This window comes from Anabrus simplex, chromosome 2 (genome assembly GCF_040414725.1).
Source record: "Anabrus simplex isolate iqAnaSimp1 chromosome 2, ASM4041472v1, whole genome shotgun sequence".
NCBI lineage: Eukaryota > Metazoa > Arthropoda > Insecta > Orthoptera > Tettigoniidae > Anabrus > Anabrus simplex.
The window spans coordinates 319,935,940-319,953,301 of NC_090266.1; the positions used below are offsets into that span (position 1 = coordinate 319,935,940).

The window sequence follows — 17,362 nt, forward strand, 5'->3', positions numbered from 1 at the left end:
ACCAAATGTCAATTGGGAAGGTAAAGTGAATGACAGGAACCATGACCAACAAACAGCAAATAAGTTAATCTACGAAGGGCAGCTGGATCAGAAAATAATGGAACCTACTAGAGGAGAAAATATTCTGGACGTTGTGCTAGTAAAATCAGATGAGCTCTATAGAACAACTGAAGTAATAGATGGAATTAGTGATCAATAAGCTGTTTTCGTCGTGGTTAAAAATAAATGCGATAGAAGGGAAGGTAATAAAAGTAGGACTGTTAGACTGTGCAATATGGCTCACAAGACAGGCAAGAGGGAGTTCAAAATGGTAATTATGATTGGTGAAAAACGGTAAATAAAAATGTTAACAGATTGTGGGATATATTTAAAACAATTGTTGAGGAATGTGAAAACAGGCATGTACCTTTAAAGTTGTTAAGGATGGTAAAGACCCGCTATGATATAACAGACAAATGAAGAGACTAAGAAGGCGGTGCAGTTTGGAAAGAAATATAGTTAGAAATGGTTGTGGTTATAAGGAGAAATTGAAAGAACTTACTGGAAAATTGAATCTAACGAAGAAGTCAGCTAAAAATAACATAATGGCAAACACTGTTGGGAGTCATACAAATTTCAGTGAAAAAAATGGAAGGGTATGTATAAGTATTTTAAGGCAGCAGCTGGTTCCGAGAAGAAAATTACAGGAATCATTAATGAACAAGGGGAGTGTGTGTATGTGTGTGTGAGGATCTACAGAAGGCAGAATTATTCAGTGAGCAGTATGTGAAGATTGTTGGTTACAAAGATAATATCTAGATAGAGGAGGTGACTAATACAATAAAAAGACATTTACAACAAGACACAAAAGTTGAAAACTAGAAAAGCAGCTGGAATTGAAAAGATTCCTGGGGATATACTAAAGACAGTGGATTGGGGTATAGTACCATGTCTGAAGTACCTACTTTATTACTGTTTGCTTGAAGAAGCTATACCAAATGAATGGAGAGACGCTATAGTAGCTCGTGTGTTTAAAAGAAAGAGAGGTAAACATAAAGCCGAAAATTAGAGGCCAGTCAGTTTGACATGTGTTGCATGTAAAGTTTGGGAAAGCATTCTTTCCGATTATATTAGACATGTTTGCGAAGTTCCAAACTGGTTCGATAGAAGACAGTTCGGGTTTAGGAAAGGTTATTCCACTGAAACTCAACTTGTAGGATTCCAGCAAGATATAGCAGATATCTAAGATTCAGGATGTCAAATGGACTGTATCGCGATTGACCTACGGTATCTAAGGCGTTTGATAGGGTAGATCATGGGAAACTACTGGCAAAATTAGTGTAGTTGGACTAGATAAAAAAAGTGACTGAATCGGTTGCTAAATTTCAAGAACATAGAACTCTGAGAATTGGAGTAAGTGATATCTGATCCTGTAATCATTAAGAGGGAATTCCTCAAGGCAGTATTATTGGACCTTTATGTTTTCATATATATATATGAATGAATTTAGAAATGTATTGAACATCTACCGTGGTAAATTATTCCAATCCGTAAGAGCTCTTCCTATAAACGAATATTTACCCCAAATGAATAAAGATGGTTTTCCGTGGTTTCCCATTTTCACACCAGGCAAATGCTGGGGCTGTACCTTAATTAAGGCCACGGCCGCTTCCTTCCAACTCCTAGACCTTTCCTATCCCATCGTCGCCATAAGACCTATCTGTGTCGGCGCGACGTAAAGCCCCTAGCAAAAAAAATGAATAAAGAATTGGGAACAGAGCTAAAGCTTGTTTGCATATGATGTTATACTGCATAGAGTAATAAATAAGTTACACGATTTTGAGCGACTAAAAGAAGACCTCGATGATGTGAAATGGACAGCAGACAATGGCTTAATGATAAACGGGGTTAAAAGTCAGTTTGTGAGTTTCACTAATAGGAAAAGTCCTCTCAGTTTTAAATATTTCGTTGATGGCGTGGAAGTTCTTTATGAGGATCACTATAGAGTATCTAGGTTTTAATTAAAGGGAAGTTCGTCATTGGGGTAATCACATAAACGTGATTGTAATAATAGTTACACATCTCTACACACGGTTATGAGACTATTTAGGGGTTGGATAGTAAGGATGTAAAGAATAGGGCATACAAGTCTCTGGTAAGAACCCAGTTGGAGTATGGGTCCAGTGCATATAAACCTCGCCAGTATTACATGATTCGAAAACTGGAAAAATATCCAAAGAAAAACAGCTCGATTTGTTCTGGGTGATTTCCGACAAAAGAGAAAGGTTACGAATTTTGGGTTGGGAAGACTTGGGAGAAAGGAGAGGAGATGCTCGACTAAGCGGCATGTTCCACGCTGTCAGCGGAGAGATGGCGTGGAATGACATTTGTAGACGAGTAATAGGGAATCTGCCACTTGGGCGACTGCCCCAAATGCAGATCAGTGGTGAGAGATTGAGTAATCGCCCGCTCACGGATGTGAGGCCCTTGGTGAGCCATAGTTACCGGTAGAATTACGTACCTGTGTGTAATAAGCATGGTTGGGGACATTCCGCAATATGATTGGTTTGCCCGCTGTTGCTGCCGGATGGAGTAAAAAAAAAACATTCCTCGCGGGTTCGAATCAGCCAGCGAGCCTGAGTCCGTACCCACTACGCTGCGGTGGTTCGCGACTCGGAACGCATAACACACTTATGAGTCTCCGCACCTCGCTCGTATTAAAGGCCGTTTACAGGAAATGGTGCTATCTAATTGCTTCACATACTCGTGGATACTCCAGTTATGATGGCAAGTTCTGTATGCGTACTGTTTCATTGCCCCTGAATATCGAACTAGGAACCACAACATCACGGTTGCATGTAACAATGCTCGTTACTGTATAGTTGGAGTAAGGATTTATCAACGCGCTCACATTCTGTGTCGGCAAGTGCACATTCTCACCACAAGAGCTATGATACCGGAGAAATTCACTCACTCGCATGTTATTGCTAAGTCGTCATGGCAATGAGTTAATCGGTGATGGTGGTGGTGGTTGTCGTGGTGAGTGTTTACTAAGATACAAAATCGCACGCCCATCAGCCTTTATTAATCGTGGAAGTAAGGATGATGATTATGGAAATGAGAAGGAATGTCCACTCTAAAAATGAGGGAGAAAGGAATGCATGTCCGCAGGAGTCGTGTCTAACTAGCTTCTCCTAACCCTGTGGCTGGAAAGTGTTCAGTGATGGGTTATGCAGCTAGTTGTGCACTCGTCGTTACTGTTTTTTTCTTCTAATAGGAACAGTAATGCCATGAGTTATTTAGGGGTTATTAAGGATATAAAGGAACTGGCATATAAGCCGCTGGTAAGACCCCAATCCAAGTATGGTTCCAGTGCGTGGGACCCTCACAAGGACTATTTGATTTGATAATTGGAAAACATCCTAATAAAACAGTACGATTTGTTCTGGGTGTTAAGAAAAAGTTGCCAACTTTGTTCTGGGACGATTTGGTAGTAAGGAAACGAGCTGCTCGACCAAGTGGTATGTATCGAGCTGTCAGTGAAGAGATGGCGTGGAATGACATTAAGCCTAGTAGAACAATAAGCTTGAATGGTGTTTTTAAAAGTACGAAATGTCATAATATGAATATAAAGTTGGAATTCAAGAGGATAAATACTTGTTTATAAGAAGAGGAATTAGGGGCTGAAATCATTTACCACGGGAGAACTTCAATAGGTCCCCGTCTGTAGTATAGTGGTTGGCGTGATTAGCTGCTACCCCCGGAGGCGCGGGTTCGATTCCCGGCTTTGCCACGAAGTTTGAAAGGTGGTACGAGGGCTGAACCGGGTCCACTCAGCCTCAGGACATCAACTGAGTAGAGGTGGATAATATTCACACATCCGCCATCCTCGAAGTGGTTTTCCGTGGTTCCCCCACTTCTCCCCCAGGCAAATGCCGGGATTGTACCTAACTTAAGGCCACGGCCGCTTACTTCCCTCTTCCTTGCCTGTCCCTTTGAATCTTCCCAACCCTGCACAAGTCCCCTGTTCAGCATAGCAGCTGAGGCCGCCTGGGTGGGATACTGGACTTCCTCCCCAGTTGTATCCCCGATCCAAAGTCTCACGCTCCAGGACATGGCCCTTGAGGCGGTAGAGGTAGGATCCGCCGCTAGGTCCGAGGGAAAAACCAACCCCGGAGTGTAAACAGATAACGAAAGAAAGAAAGAAAAAAGAAAGAAAGAAAGAAAGAAAGAAAGAAAGAAAGAAAGAAAGAAAGAACTTGAATAGATTTCCTTTGAAACCATTTAACAAAAGACTAGGTTAACGACTGATAGGGAAACTACCACCCTGACGAAAGCACTAAATGCAGATGATTGATTGATTGATTGATTGATTGATTGATTGATTGATTGATTGATTGATTGATTGATTGATTGATTGATTGATTGATTGATTGATTGATTGATTGATTGATTGATTGATTGATTGATTGATTGACTGACAGCAGAAGATACTGAACACGCCTCAATAACGAGAGTCAGTATTATGTTATTATTGATCAATTTTATAGATTAGGACTTTGTAGCCCATAACATGTATTTGTTTTTCTATCTTCAGTTTTGCGATATTAGGACACCCAAGGTCAAGGGAGCCTTTAATTTTCCCCTCCTTTCACAACTTCCTCTACTTCTATTCTTCCCATTCCGATGTTTTCATTATCATCCTGATGTGAAGACAACGTGATTTGCACGTTAGGGAAACAATCACGACAGGAACAACCTTCATTGTTAGTTAAATCGTTACTATAGTGACTGAGCGATATTTGTATGTCAGCGATGTTCGCCGTTGATAGACTAAAGATGTCTGGGATATAAGTGATTGGAATTTTTTTTCTGTAATTTGCGTTACGTACACTTTTTGGAGACGAATAATATTTCCGGAGTTAACTGAATCATTGAGAAAATGTAATAATCCTGAAAAATGTTCGTTATTAATCTTGGTATGGTAAAAATTGTATGAAATGGAAGCCTAAAAATGATATTTTCTAGAACATTTATCATGTAAAGTTTTACAATACAGCTAATATTAGCAGAGAAATTTGACATTTCCTGTTTTGGTCCCCTTAAAATTGCTACACCACTGTATTCTAATCAAATAAAATACCCATGGTGATTTCCAAGTCACCGTACAAACTTTATGGGCGTAATGTGCAGGTAAAAGTAAAGACTAACATGTTATACAGACCTATTTTTTTTTCTTCGGAATTTGCTTTTATTTCAGAGTAGTGCAAAATAGATTCTTCTCAGAGTTTATTAATTTAAGGATCAAAAATTAAATAATAACAATAATGTTGTTGGCTTTACGTCCTACTAACTTCTACTACTACGACGATTTTCGGAGACGCCGAGGTGCCGGAATGTAGTCCCACGAGAGTTCTTTTACTTGCCAGTAAATCTACCAACACGAGACTTACGTTTTTGAGCACCTTCAAATACCACAGGACTGAAACAGGATCGAACCTGCCAAGTTGGTGTCAGAAGGCCAGCGCCTCAACCGTCTGAGCCACTCAGCCCGGCTCAAAAATTCAACTAAGGTACTGTATGTACTGCAAACTTACAGCAAATGCATTCTACCCAGACTGGAATTCCACCCAGTGCAACATAAACAAAACAAGACTAATTCCTCCCGAATTTAACTAAACAGCCCGCCTTCGTGGTGTACTGGTTAGTGTGATTATCTGCCACCTCCGGAGGCCCGAGATCAATTCCCGGCTCTGTCACGAAATTTGTAATAATAATAATAATAATGTTATTTGTTTTACGTCCCACTAACTACTTCACGAAATTTGAAATGTGGTACGAGGGCTAGAACGGGGACCACTCAGCCTCAGGATGTCAACTGAGGAAAGGGGGTTCGATTCCCACCTCAGCAATCCTCGAAGTGTTTTTCCGTGATTTCCCACTTCTCTTCCAGGAAAATGCCGGAATGGTACCTAACTGAAGGCCACGGCCACTTCCTTCCCTCTTCCTTGCATCACTTCCAATCTTCCCATGCCCCCACAAGGCCCCTGTTCGGCATAGCAGGTCAGGCTGCCTGGGCGAGATACTAGTCCTCTTCCCCAGTGGTATCTCCTCGACCCAAAGTCTCCCGCTCCAGGACACTGCCCTTGAGGCAATAGAGGTGGGATCCCTCGCTGAGTCCGAGGGAATATCCAACCATGGAGGGTAAACTGATAAAGAGATAATAATTTGAGCCAGGATCGAATCTCCCAAGTTGGAGTCAAAAGGCCAGCGCCTCAAACGTCTGAGCCACTCAGCCCGGACACAGCTCAAGAAAATCCTAATTCATCCCAGATATTTTTGACTTGATATACCAAACTCAGATACGCAGGCACGATTTCTGCAACGAATTGAACGGGAGACTTTTCGACCAACTTCAGACATCTTTAGCAAGACAACCGTACACCTCCGGATACTGAAAAACTATTTATTCTGACCCACTCTATGTGACCTAGGAGTTTGTAGTAGGAATTAGTTTATGTTTTACATAATTCACTTTGTGCATTTGTAAATCAACATTAAGCGGATTTTCTCTTTAATTTAAAAGAAATACTATTCGCCTTTTGTGAGAGACCAAGAACTACAGCTGGAGAGATCACCGATTTGCTACACTCAGAAACGCTGAGTTCTTTGGAGTTTTCCAGTGTGTACAATAAATTCTGCGTTCTCTAATATAATTCCGTATTTGTTTCAGATCTTAAGGCTGGAACACCAAATCAGGAAGCTGGTTGCAGTGATCGTCGCACCACCCTGGTTGGAGGGGCTTTTCTTGAACACTTGCACAAGAATGTTAGAAGACTTTACTGAGTTCTCATCCTCAGCTTGGAAAAATTTACCGGAGGCTGAGGTAATTCTTAAAAACTCTTTTGAAATATGCGTACAGTCACTTAAAATGGAGATTGACGAACATAATAATTAATTGACCATACGGGGTGAAACAGCTAAGTTGTCCACCTCAAATACAGTGGCGTGCGGTGAACGTATTCATTACTCCAGCTGCAAATAAAGTTTTTCAAAAAAATATAAAGATCGTAGCACAACTACACTCTCTAAAGTCAACATTACCATTTTATAAGGCTGCGTTTTTCGTGGAAAGGTCTAGCTGAGAAAGATCTTTCAAGAATATTTTCAACCACACGCTCGCACATACTTCCAAATTGATATTCACGGCAGTGACGACACCATCATAACTTAATCTATAGCAGATATTAAGTTACAGTTTCATCCAGTGACGCTTCGTGATAGTACAGTTATGGTTTTCACAAAAATACACTGGGACTAAATATTTGTTTTTTTACTTGAAAAGCCTAATCAAAACTAATCACCAAAATTGAAGTGGTATTTTGCCGTCGCTGAAGTTCCACTCGCATACTGAGTGTTCTTGCACCAACGACATACGAGGGGAAATATTTGTTACGACGAATAATACACGTTATATTCATGAAGAATGCCACAGAACTCGCGAAACCTTCACCTAAAATCCAAGAGGAACACTACAAAAATTCACTATATACCACATCACAGTCAATCAAATACAAAATTCATTTACTTCGGGCTTAACTTTGTGTTCATGCTGGGCAAGCTAAATAACTTTCTGCGGCTATCGGAACACATACTCTACAAATGCCATCAATGAATACATACACACATTATCATTATAGACCGTTCTGCCTCTCAACGTTCAGTCTGCAAGCCTCTGTGAATTTACTAAACGTCACCACAATCCTCTATTTGCAACTGGTGCTGTGGCCTCATTTAGTTCTATACCTCTTATCTTTAAATTGTTAAACTGAGTCTAACCATCGTCGTCTTAGTCTCCCTCTACTCCTCTTACCCTCCATAACAGAGTCCATTATTCTCCTAGGTAACCTATCCTCCTCCATTCGTCCCACATGATCCCACCACCGAAGCCAGTTTATGAATACGGCTTCATCCATTGAGTTCCTTCCTAACTTAGCCTTTATCTCCTCGTTCCGAGCACCGTCCTGCCATTGTTCCCACCTGTTTGTACCAGCAATCATTCTCGCCCCTTTTGCTTCTGTCATTTCTAACTTATGAATACGATATCTCAGTCCACCCAGCTTTCGCTCCCGTAAAGCAAAGTTGGTCTGAAAACAGAAGACGTAAAAATAGTTTCGTCCGAGAGCTGACTTCCTTCTTACAGAACACTGTTGATCGCAACAGCGAGCTCACTGCAGTAGCTTTACGACACCTTGATTCAATCTCACTTACTATGTTGCCATCCTGGAAGTACTTAAAATTATCTACCTGTTCCAGCTTTGTATCACCAATCTAACATTCAGTTCTGTTGAATTTTTTACCTATTGACATCAATTTAGTCTTCGAGAGGCTAATTTTCATACCATACTCATTGCACCTATTTTCAAGTTCCAAGATATTAGACTGCAGGCTTTCGGCACAATCTGCCATTAAGACCAAGTCGTCAGCATAGGCCAGACTGCTTACTACATTTCCACCTAACTGAATCCCTCCCTGCCACTTTATACCTTTCATCAGATGAACCATGTTAACTAGGAACAGCAAAGGTGAAAGATTACAGCCTTTTCTAACACCTGTAAGTACCCTGAACCCAGAACTCATTCTACCATCTATTTTCACTGCAGCCTAATTGTCAACATAAATGCCTTTGATGGATTTTGTTAATCTACCCTTAATCCCATGGTCCCCGAGTATGGCGAATATCTTTTCCCTCGGTACCCTGTCATATGCTTTCTGTAGATCTACGAAACATAAACATAACTGTCTATTCCTCACATAACATTTTTCAGTTACCTGGCGCATACTGAAAAATCTGATCCTAACAGCCCCTCTGTGGTCTGAAACCACACTGGTTTTCATCCAACTTCCTCTCAACCACTGATGCCAAGATGCCAGTGAATACTTCGCCTGCTAATCTTACTACTCTATGAAGCCATTTCATCCCTGTCTTCCCACTATTCTTCACCATTTCAGGTCTAATTTCATCTATTCAATTGAATTGCTCGAAAAAACTATATACATGTCGAAACCTAAGACTAAAATATATTCTTGTATCTTGCAATTGATTTCATATACTGGCTCTATGTTTATTAGCAAGACGATGTGTAAGTGGCTATACTGTTAAGATGATTTTTCCTTGCAGTTTCTAGTGTGTGGCGCTGAAGACTTCTAGTGTCAAGTATTAAATCTAACATTACCTTACCTAAGCTAGCTAGTCTGTCGCCGTAAATTGCTGCCGGGGGAGGGCCTACAGCTCCGCCTAGCTCCCAGGACAAGGAAGCTTCAAGTGCATGCGTCATCCAAGCGACCTTAAATTTCGCTGGGGCAGCTCTCTTTTGCGCCGGCAAGGAAACGCAGCTCGCTGGAGAAGCTGAACTGCGGTAGTGCGAGCGGATTGTCGAGACATCTGTACTTGGCTTGGCTTAGATGTTCGCAATTTTTAAACATGATAAAAAGCGTTCTAAGGAATAATTAGAAAACATTAATACAAAGTTCTTTACCACAGCAGCGCTGGAGTAGATGGGGTTCAGTGCACGCCACTGCTCAAATATCTTCTGATCCGTTAAAGATATATACATTCTGTTTTCAAATTCTTAAATCGTATTAAGGGGCTAATAAAGTAAAGTCCTATTCTTCCCCATCACATGCGTAATTACCCGAGAAACAGGTAGCAACTTTGTTTTATAAATAGGACTATACTCATTTCGTACGCCTCTGTGGTGTAGTGGTTAGCGTGATTAGCTGCCACCCCCAGAGGCCGCAGTTCGATTCCCGGCTCTGCCACGAAATTTGAAAGTGGTCCTAGGGCTGGAACGGGGTTCACTCAGTTTCGGGAGGTCAACTGAGTAGAGGTGGGTTCGATTCCCACCTTAGCCATCCTGGAAGTGTTTTTCCGTGGATTCCCACTTCTCCTCCAGGCAAATACCGGGATGGTACGTAACTTAAGGCCACGGCCGCTTCCTTCCCTCTTCCTTTCGTGCCCGTTCAAATTCTTAAATCGTATTAAGGGGCTCATAAAGTACAGTCTTATTCCTGTCCATCACATCCCTCCACAAGGCCCTTGTTAACTTCGTTGCAGGACGTGGTCCTCCTTCCCAGTTTCATCCCCAACCAAAATGTCTCGCGCTACAGAACACTGCCCTGGAGGCGGTAGAAGCGGGATCCCTCGCTGTGTCCGAGGGAAAAACCGACGCTGGAGGGTAAGCAGATTAAGCAAGGAAGAAAAGAACATCTATACTCATTTCACCCAACAGAAATTTTTTAAGAATCGAGCGACAAATTCAGCGATGTGCTTACTTAGCAAATCAGACGAGTACTTTTGGGGATATTGAAGGGTTTCAAATGTGTGAGTATTAGAGAGAAATCGGTGCGCCACTCGCTGTGATGTCCAGTGCATTGTCCTCCTGGATGACTCACGCGTTGTTGATAAACGCATACACCGAACGTATTCTATACATAGCATCAGTAGCGGCGATTGGGAATTAAAAGAGTGGGGGGCAAAAAATGTACAGACAACAAAAAGTACATGGGTTATAGGCAGTGGCGTATCCTGGAATCTCCACTGAGGCATGCAACTAGTAACCATGCAGTTAACAAAATGTATTAAGTAAATTTCAATTCTACTCACCCTAATTACATGTAGGTGAACTCGAGCCAAACAGTTTTGCTGTAAGTTTCTGGATTGAACGTGCGTACACAATTCTTGTTTTCTGTTTTTAAATTTACGAGGGTCCGCCTCTGTGGTGTAGTAGTTAGTGTAATTAGCTGCCACCCCCGAAGGCCCGGGTTCGCTTCCCGGCTCTGCCACGAAATTTGAAAAGTGGTACGAGGGCTGGAACGGGGTCCACTCAGCCTCGGGAGGTCAACTGAGTAGAGGTGGGTTCGATTCCCACCTCAGCCATCCTCGAAGTGGTTTTCCGTGGTTTCCCACTTCTCCTCCAGGCAAATGCCGGGATGGTACCTAACTTCAGGCCACGGCCGCTTCCTTCCCTCTTCCTTGTCTATCCCTTCCAATCTTCCCATCCCCCGAAAGGCCCCTGTTCAGCATAGCAGGTGAGGCAGCTTGGGCGAGGTACTGGTCATCCTCCCCAGTTGTATCCCCCGAGCCAGAATTAGAATCTCCAGGACACTGCCCTTGAGGCGGTAGAGGAGGGATCCCTCGCTGAGTCCGAGGGAAAAGCCAACCCTGGAGGGTAAGCAGATTAAGAAGAAGAAGAAATTTACGAGGGAAGGTAGAGGTCTCCCGGCTTTAACTATTTCAATATTTTCATCAAACGAACGGCCAGTAAATGGCTTTTCAAACTGATTTACAATTATATCCGTTTTAGACTCATCCATCGTTAATACCACATGTGCGCAAAATATAATAAAGCACCGAAAACGACGAATAGCACAGGAACAGCACACACAGAATGAACTCACTAATCAGTTAGCCACAACTCAAGCACGGGAGGACCGGGCGAGTTGGCCGTGCGCGTAGAGGCGCGTCTCTGTGAGCTTGCATCCGGGAGATAGTAGGTTCGAATCCCACTATCGGCAGCCCTGAAGATGGTTTTCCGTGATTTCCCATTTTCACACCAGGCAAATGCTGGGGCTGTACCTTAATTAAGGGCACGGCCGCTTCCTTCCAACTCCTAGGCCTTTCCTATCCCATCATCGCCATAAGACCTATCTGTGTCGGTGCGACGTAAAGCCCCTAGCAAAAAAAAAGCACGGGAGGTAAGTCACCCCAGTGGCATTGGTCAGTTTCGTCACGTTGGGTTCTCGCTGGGGGGGGGGGGGGTAATCTGTGTGTCCCGTTCGCTGTAAACATGTCGACATTCTCCAAGTTGCTAACAGATGGCAGAGGGTAGCACGGGTATGGGGTGACAAATTCTGACCAAGTTTCAATTGCAGCGACATCGTTCGGAGGGTTTCAGAACTACGTCTGCCACTGAATGCAATTTTAAGATTGAATGCCTTACACCCTTAACTCCTCCATTTGCTGTCTCTTTCTTCCGAGAGTGGAGTAGACGGCGAGACTACACCAGCACCACACGTAATCAAGCAACGGAACTAATACAGTTGCGCGGACCTTTTGAACTTCTGAGAGATGAAATCGTTAATATTTGACCTGAAACAACCTAAAATCGTAAATCAGACAGTTCTTTGTGTTATCATAACGCATGCAATGAATGCCTTGCATTCAAGGAGAATACGCCCCTGGTTATAGGGATATAGCGGGCGGGGGGAAGGGTGCTGGGAGGGAGGAAGACTGCGTGGTGTATGCATTTAAACTGAAAAAAAACCCCTCCAAAGTGGGAATTATTTATGCTCTCTGAGCTAATTTCCACAGAGAGGTCAATGTTTTACCAACTTAAGTGGCAATAATTTGAGATTCTGATTCAATAATAGACTATACAATAAAAATTTCACCAAAGGAACAATATATACATCTATTACAATTAAATAGAAGCACGGCGTGATTATGCAATTAAAATCATTTAATATTTGACTAGGCCTATACACTAAGAAACTAATAGACAGTAAAGAGACTGCTAGACGGACGAATGTGCGCGGCAAATCGGTGAATCATACGTCGGTGTCCATGATCTTGGCAAAAAATCAAGGCGAGTGGCATATCTCCCGATGCCTACACATTTGAAACCCTTTAATATCTCCAAAAGTACTCGTCGGATTGCAAAATAAGCACATCACTGAATTTGTCGGTCGATTTTTAATTGTTCTATTGGGTGAAATTAGTATATTCCCATTAAAAAGAAACAAATTTGCTACCGGTTTCTCGGTAATTACGTATGTGATCGAAAGGATAGGACAGTATTTTATGAGCCCCTTAAAACAAATTAAGAATTTGAAAACAGAATGTAAATAACTTTAACGAACCAGAAGATATTTGTTATGGACAAGTTAGCTGCACCACTCTGATAATGTTCGTGCATAGAGAAGGCCTGTAGTATGAATCCCAGCTCAATCCTGATCGCAGGGTTGGAACGTAGTCCACCGAGATCGATAGCTGCAGTCGCTTAAGTGCGGCCAGTATCCAGTATTTTGGAGATATTGGGTTCGAGCCCCACTGTCAGCAGCCCTGAAGATGGTTTTCCGTATTTTCCCATTTTCACACTTGGCAAATGCTGGGGCTGTACCTTTATTAAGGCCACGGCCGCTTTCTTCCTACTCCTAGCCTTTTCCTCTCCCTTCGTCGCCATAAAACCTATCTGTGTTGGTGCGACGTAAGAACAACTTGTAAAAAAAATGGAACGGAGTCCATTAAGCCTCGTCTGGTAACTGAAGAGCTGTGCTCCGTTTATAACGGTTACTCTTTCTATCTGGTTTCCATTTTATATTACATTAAATAGTCCACACATGTTTAGTATATTTTTACCCACTTTTTCCGAGTCTGCTAATAAATTTTTAATTTCTCATTTCGTTTTACGTTGTTTTCCGAAAACATTTTCAACAATATAGTATTTTTTTAATGCTACAAATCGATGGCACACTGAGTATACAAGTCTAGTTATAGCCTGTAATTAGGTACATATTCCTTGCTCTAGCATTAGCACAATTTTTTAAAGTTTCATTTTGGCACGGTCTCAGTGAAAGTAAGATAGATTATGTTGATATTCAAAATTATCTTAATATGGCTGCTAATATCTTCTTGTTTTCTCTTTTATATTGCAGCTAATAAGACTGACAGCAGATGTTACCAATATCGTTAGTGGAATTCTATTTGAAGTACTGGTGTCGCTAGAGCAACTGGCGCAGAACAACTCCAATATGAAGATGGGACACGTTTTTAAAGACATATCACTCGTAAGTATCACCAGAATGAACTTCGACCTATCGTAATATTTCCCATTGTGCAACAGGAGGCAAGTGAAGCTTTCCGTCCGAGAGTTTCTAAAGAAGTGTTTCGTGCCGAAATTATAATTGTAACAGCCATAATTTCAGGGAATATGAGAAAAAAGGAAGTAAATTATTGGTTTAAAGAAGCCATTTGCCAAAGACAAGTGTTTGCTACAGTTAGATTCCTGGACTACTTACAGTGTTAAAAGCTGTCTTGAAGACATTCCTCCACGCAACAGTATATATATTCTCCAGATTCCTCCCGGCACTACAGGGAAAATATAGCCCATGGATAAGCTTTTCTTCCGGTAATTGAAGGCTTTGTTTCGCCGCTTAGCAGGCATTGTGCCGCCTTGTGAAGATTTTCAGTTTGATATTTATCAGAGAAACAGCATACTGAAAATGCAATCCTTCATTCACTTTGATTTTTTTTTTCCCTACGGTTCTAGGACAGATTGAATATTCGTCGTTCGCAACCAATTGCACAATGGAGAGACCTCCCGAGTTCGCAGTGCCTGCGAAAGATTGCCTTCAAACAAGTAAGGAAAACTGTGAAGAACAATGTGGCCAAAAATATGTGTGTTTTCATCATTCGATTAATGCACCTCATTTATGTTTCACATTCGTTCCCTAACAGTAATCCTCCGTGGCTCAGGCAGCAGCGCGCCGGCCTCTCGCCGCTGGGTTCCGTGGTTCCAATCCCAGTCACTCCATGTGAAATTTGTGCTGGACAAAGCGGAGGCGGGACAGGTTTTTCTCCGGGTACTCCGGTTTTCCATGTCATCTTTCATTCTAGCAACACTCTCCAAGATAATTTCATTTCACCTGTCAGTCATTAATCATTGCCCCAGAGGAGTGCGGCAGGCTTCGGCAGCCGGCAAAATTCCTATCCTCGCCGCTAGATGGGGGCTGTGGATTTTCATTCGTTCCCTAAAAATAAAGTGAATATGGTGCGTGGTAGTCTGCCAGTTCGTTCTCTCTCTCCAGCACAACTGCAAATCTACTCCGCTGTTCACAGTGTCAGCCAGCAGGATGCGTAGTCACACGGATTTTGAATCAAGATTTTGACATCTTCCTTGTCAGAATGGCTGCTAAATATTTATACATCACTATTTTATGATATCCTCATTCTCACAGCGAAATTGCACTGTCGGTTTCGATATAACCGTATCGATAGTTCCCTTGTCAGAATTAACAGTTTTTCCACGTTTCCAGAAGGACCAGTGAGTAATTCCTGTTGCACACCGTCAAGCAAGCACGCAACAATTATCATATTATGTCCAATTTCGTTACATGTCAGTCTTACTCGAAAACGAGGATTTCCGTTCCGAGAGAGTAGAGAAGTTATAACTTTCAGATCACACTCTACAGTAGAACTCAAGTGACTCCATGTGCATATACAGGGATAGGTAGACAGAAATAGCAAACACACTGGCATCATTAAGCGGTGTTGTTTAATATGAACATCATCATGAAATCCAACATTTCATGTCAATAGTCTGATACTACTACTACTGAGCTGCTATATTTATCTTTGCTGGTAATTATCCTTATTCCCTCTCGTGCCGTTTCAGGAATGTTACATAAGAAGAGCTGTTACCCAGCTTCTGGGATTCTTGATTCCAACCCAGGGTGAAAGCTTGACGCCCGATGCAACTGTTATAGTTTACCAGCACTTATACGTTCTACACCGACTGATGGATAATATACCTGAAGTACTTCGCTATGTCCAAGACCATTACATGGAAGAATTCAGGTAAGATCTAAGAACTTTACATAAGTAAAGGTCTGTATGTATCCTCTTCATGGTAACATTTATTTCTCTCGTTATTCTGAGAGCGCTTTATCCATCCCAACACTACGAAGACAAATGCAGCGTTCTTTTAAATGGGCTTCGATGTGACGATACCCATAATGAAAACTTGATTAACCGTACTGTAGCTTAAACCAAAAATATCATAATACTGTTTCGTTGGAAACATTCAAGTGTCCCTTACTCTTCAGACAGCATCGGGAGAAACGTATTAAGAATCAGTTTAGTGTATCCGTGGGAATGAACAGTATGTTAGAAAGAATCGGTCCTTCTAGCTGGAATAGCACACCAATACAACTGTCCTAGTCGTCGAGGGGTGTTTTGAGAATTAGTGTTGGTTCTCATGCGAATAATACCGGTTGTTTTTTGAATGAAACCTTATCTTATCAGCAAACACTAATTTGGAATTGAATTCACCACTGCTCGCCGTCTGAGGGAACCAATTATTACATTCACGTACGCCTGTGGCAGTATCTATTGGACTTAAGAGTTGTACTTCAGTTACTGAGTAAGCTCTTTAATCTCTTTGGTTATCCTTTGTACAGAGGCATATACAGGATGACCCGGGAGCAAAGGGCAATATTCCAGGATGTCATAGAACTGATCATTGTGTTCAAAAATGTTCATATGAACATGGGGTCAATATAGAGCCCCAGACACCAAAACCCACATGGTATTGTAGACACGAATTTTCAAGTACGTTGCTCAATTAATGTGTGGTGTGTTGGATGACCGGCTGATACGCCCCATTGTTTTAGACGACCGTGTGAATGGGGCAAGTTACTTGCAACTTTTGCAACATACATTACCTGAACTACTCGAGGATGTACCTTCAGCTACACGCCTTGTTTTGTGCTTTCAACATGATGGAGCCCCTGCTCATTATTGACAGTAGGCAAGGGAGAATACCAATACCACATTTGCTAATCTGTGGATTGGTCATGGTAGTACCATTCCCTGATCACCCATGTCTTCCGACCTCAACTCCTTAGATTATTGTTGCCATTGATGCTTTCACGGCCCGTACTTATAGACATGATACTGTATAGGCTTTTGGGCTTATGCCGAGTCAAGAAAGTTCTTTCATCCTATTTTCTTGACGCGGCATAAGCCCAAAGGCATATATAGTATCATGTCATTAGATTATTATTTATGGGGTTGGGTGAAGAGTGAAGTCTTCAGAAGAAAAGTTAATACACGAAACGAACTGCTCGCTCGCATAATGGCTGCTTTTGCTGGCGTACGGGAACGTCACGATGATCTTCGACGGGCAGTAGGCAAGGGAGTATACCAATACCACATTTCCTAATCTGTGGCTTGGTCATGGTAGTACCATTCCCTCACCACCCATATCTCCCGACCTCAACTCCTTAGATTATTGTTTAAGGGGTTGGGTAAGGAGTGAACGAACGAACGCTGAAGAATATGATGTGTTGAAGCTGGCAAATACACTGAGATCAGTGGTGGGATCTTTGAGAACGTGTTGTGAAATTATTGTCAGTGGACCACAAAATGTTGCGACATTAACGAAAACGGTTGTGTATTGTGAATCTTGTTGTTATTGCTACGAAAAAAGGAGAAACATAAAAGCAATTAAAACAATAAACGTATTTTCCCAAGTTATCAACGTTTGCATTCAAACAGGGCTACTTCGACAATTGACCCCATGTTTATATGAACGTTTTTGAT

At 42.0% G+C, this 17,362-nt stretch overlaps 1 protein-coding gene across 1 annotated transcript in view; it reads left to right on the plus strand.

Moving 5' to 3' along the window:
* LOC136864093 (uncharacterized protein C12orf56) overlaps window positions 1-17,362 on the plus strand; it is a 405,652-nt gene that overhangs the window by 354,660 nt on the left and 33,630 nt on the right. Inside the window, exons 8-10 of the mRNA XM_068225784.1 lie at window positions 6,713-6,865; window positions 13,696-13,827; window positions 15,435-15,616. Coding sequence (XP_068081885.1) covers window positions 6,713-6,865; window positions 13,696-13,827; window positions 15,435-15,616 — 467 coding nt within the window. The remainder of the gene's footprint in view (window positions 1-6,712; window positions 6,866-13,695; window positions 13,828-15,434; window positions 15,617-17,362) is intronic.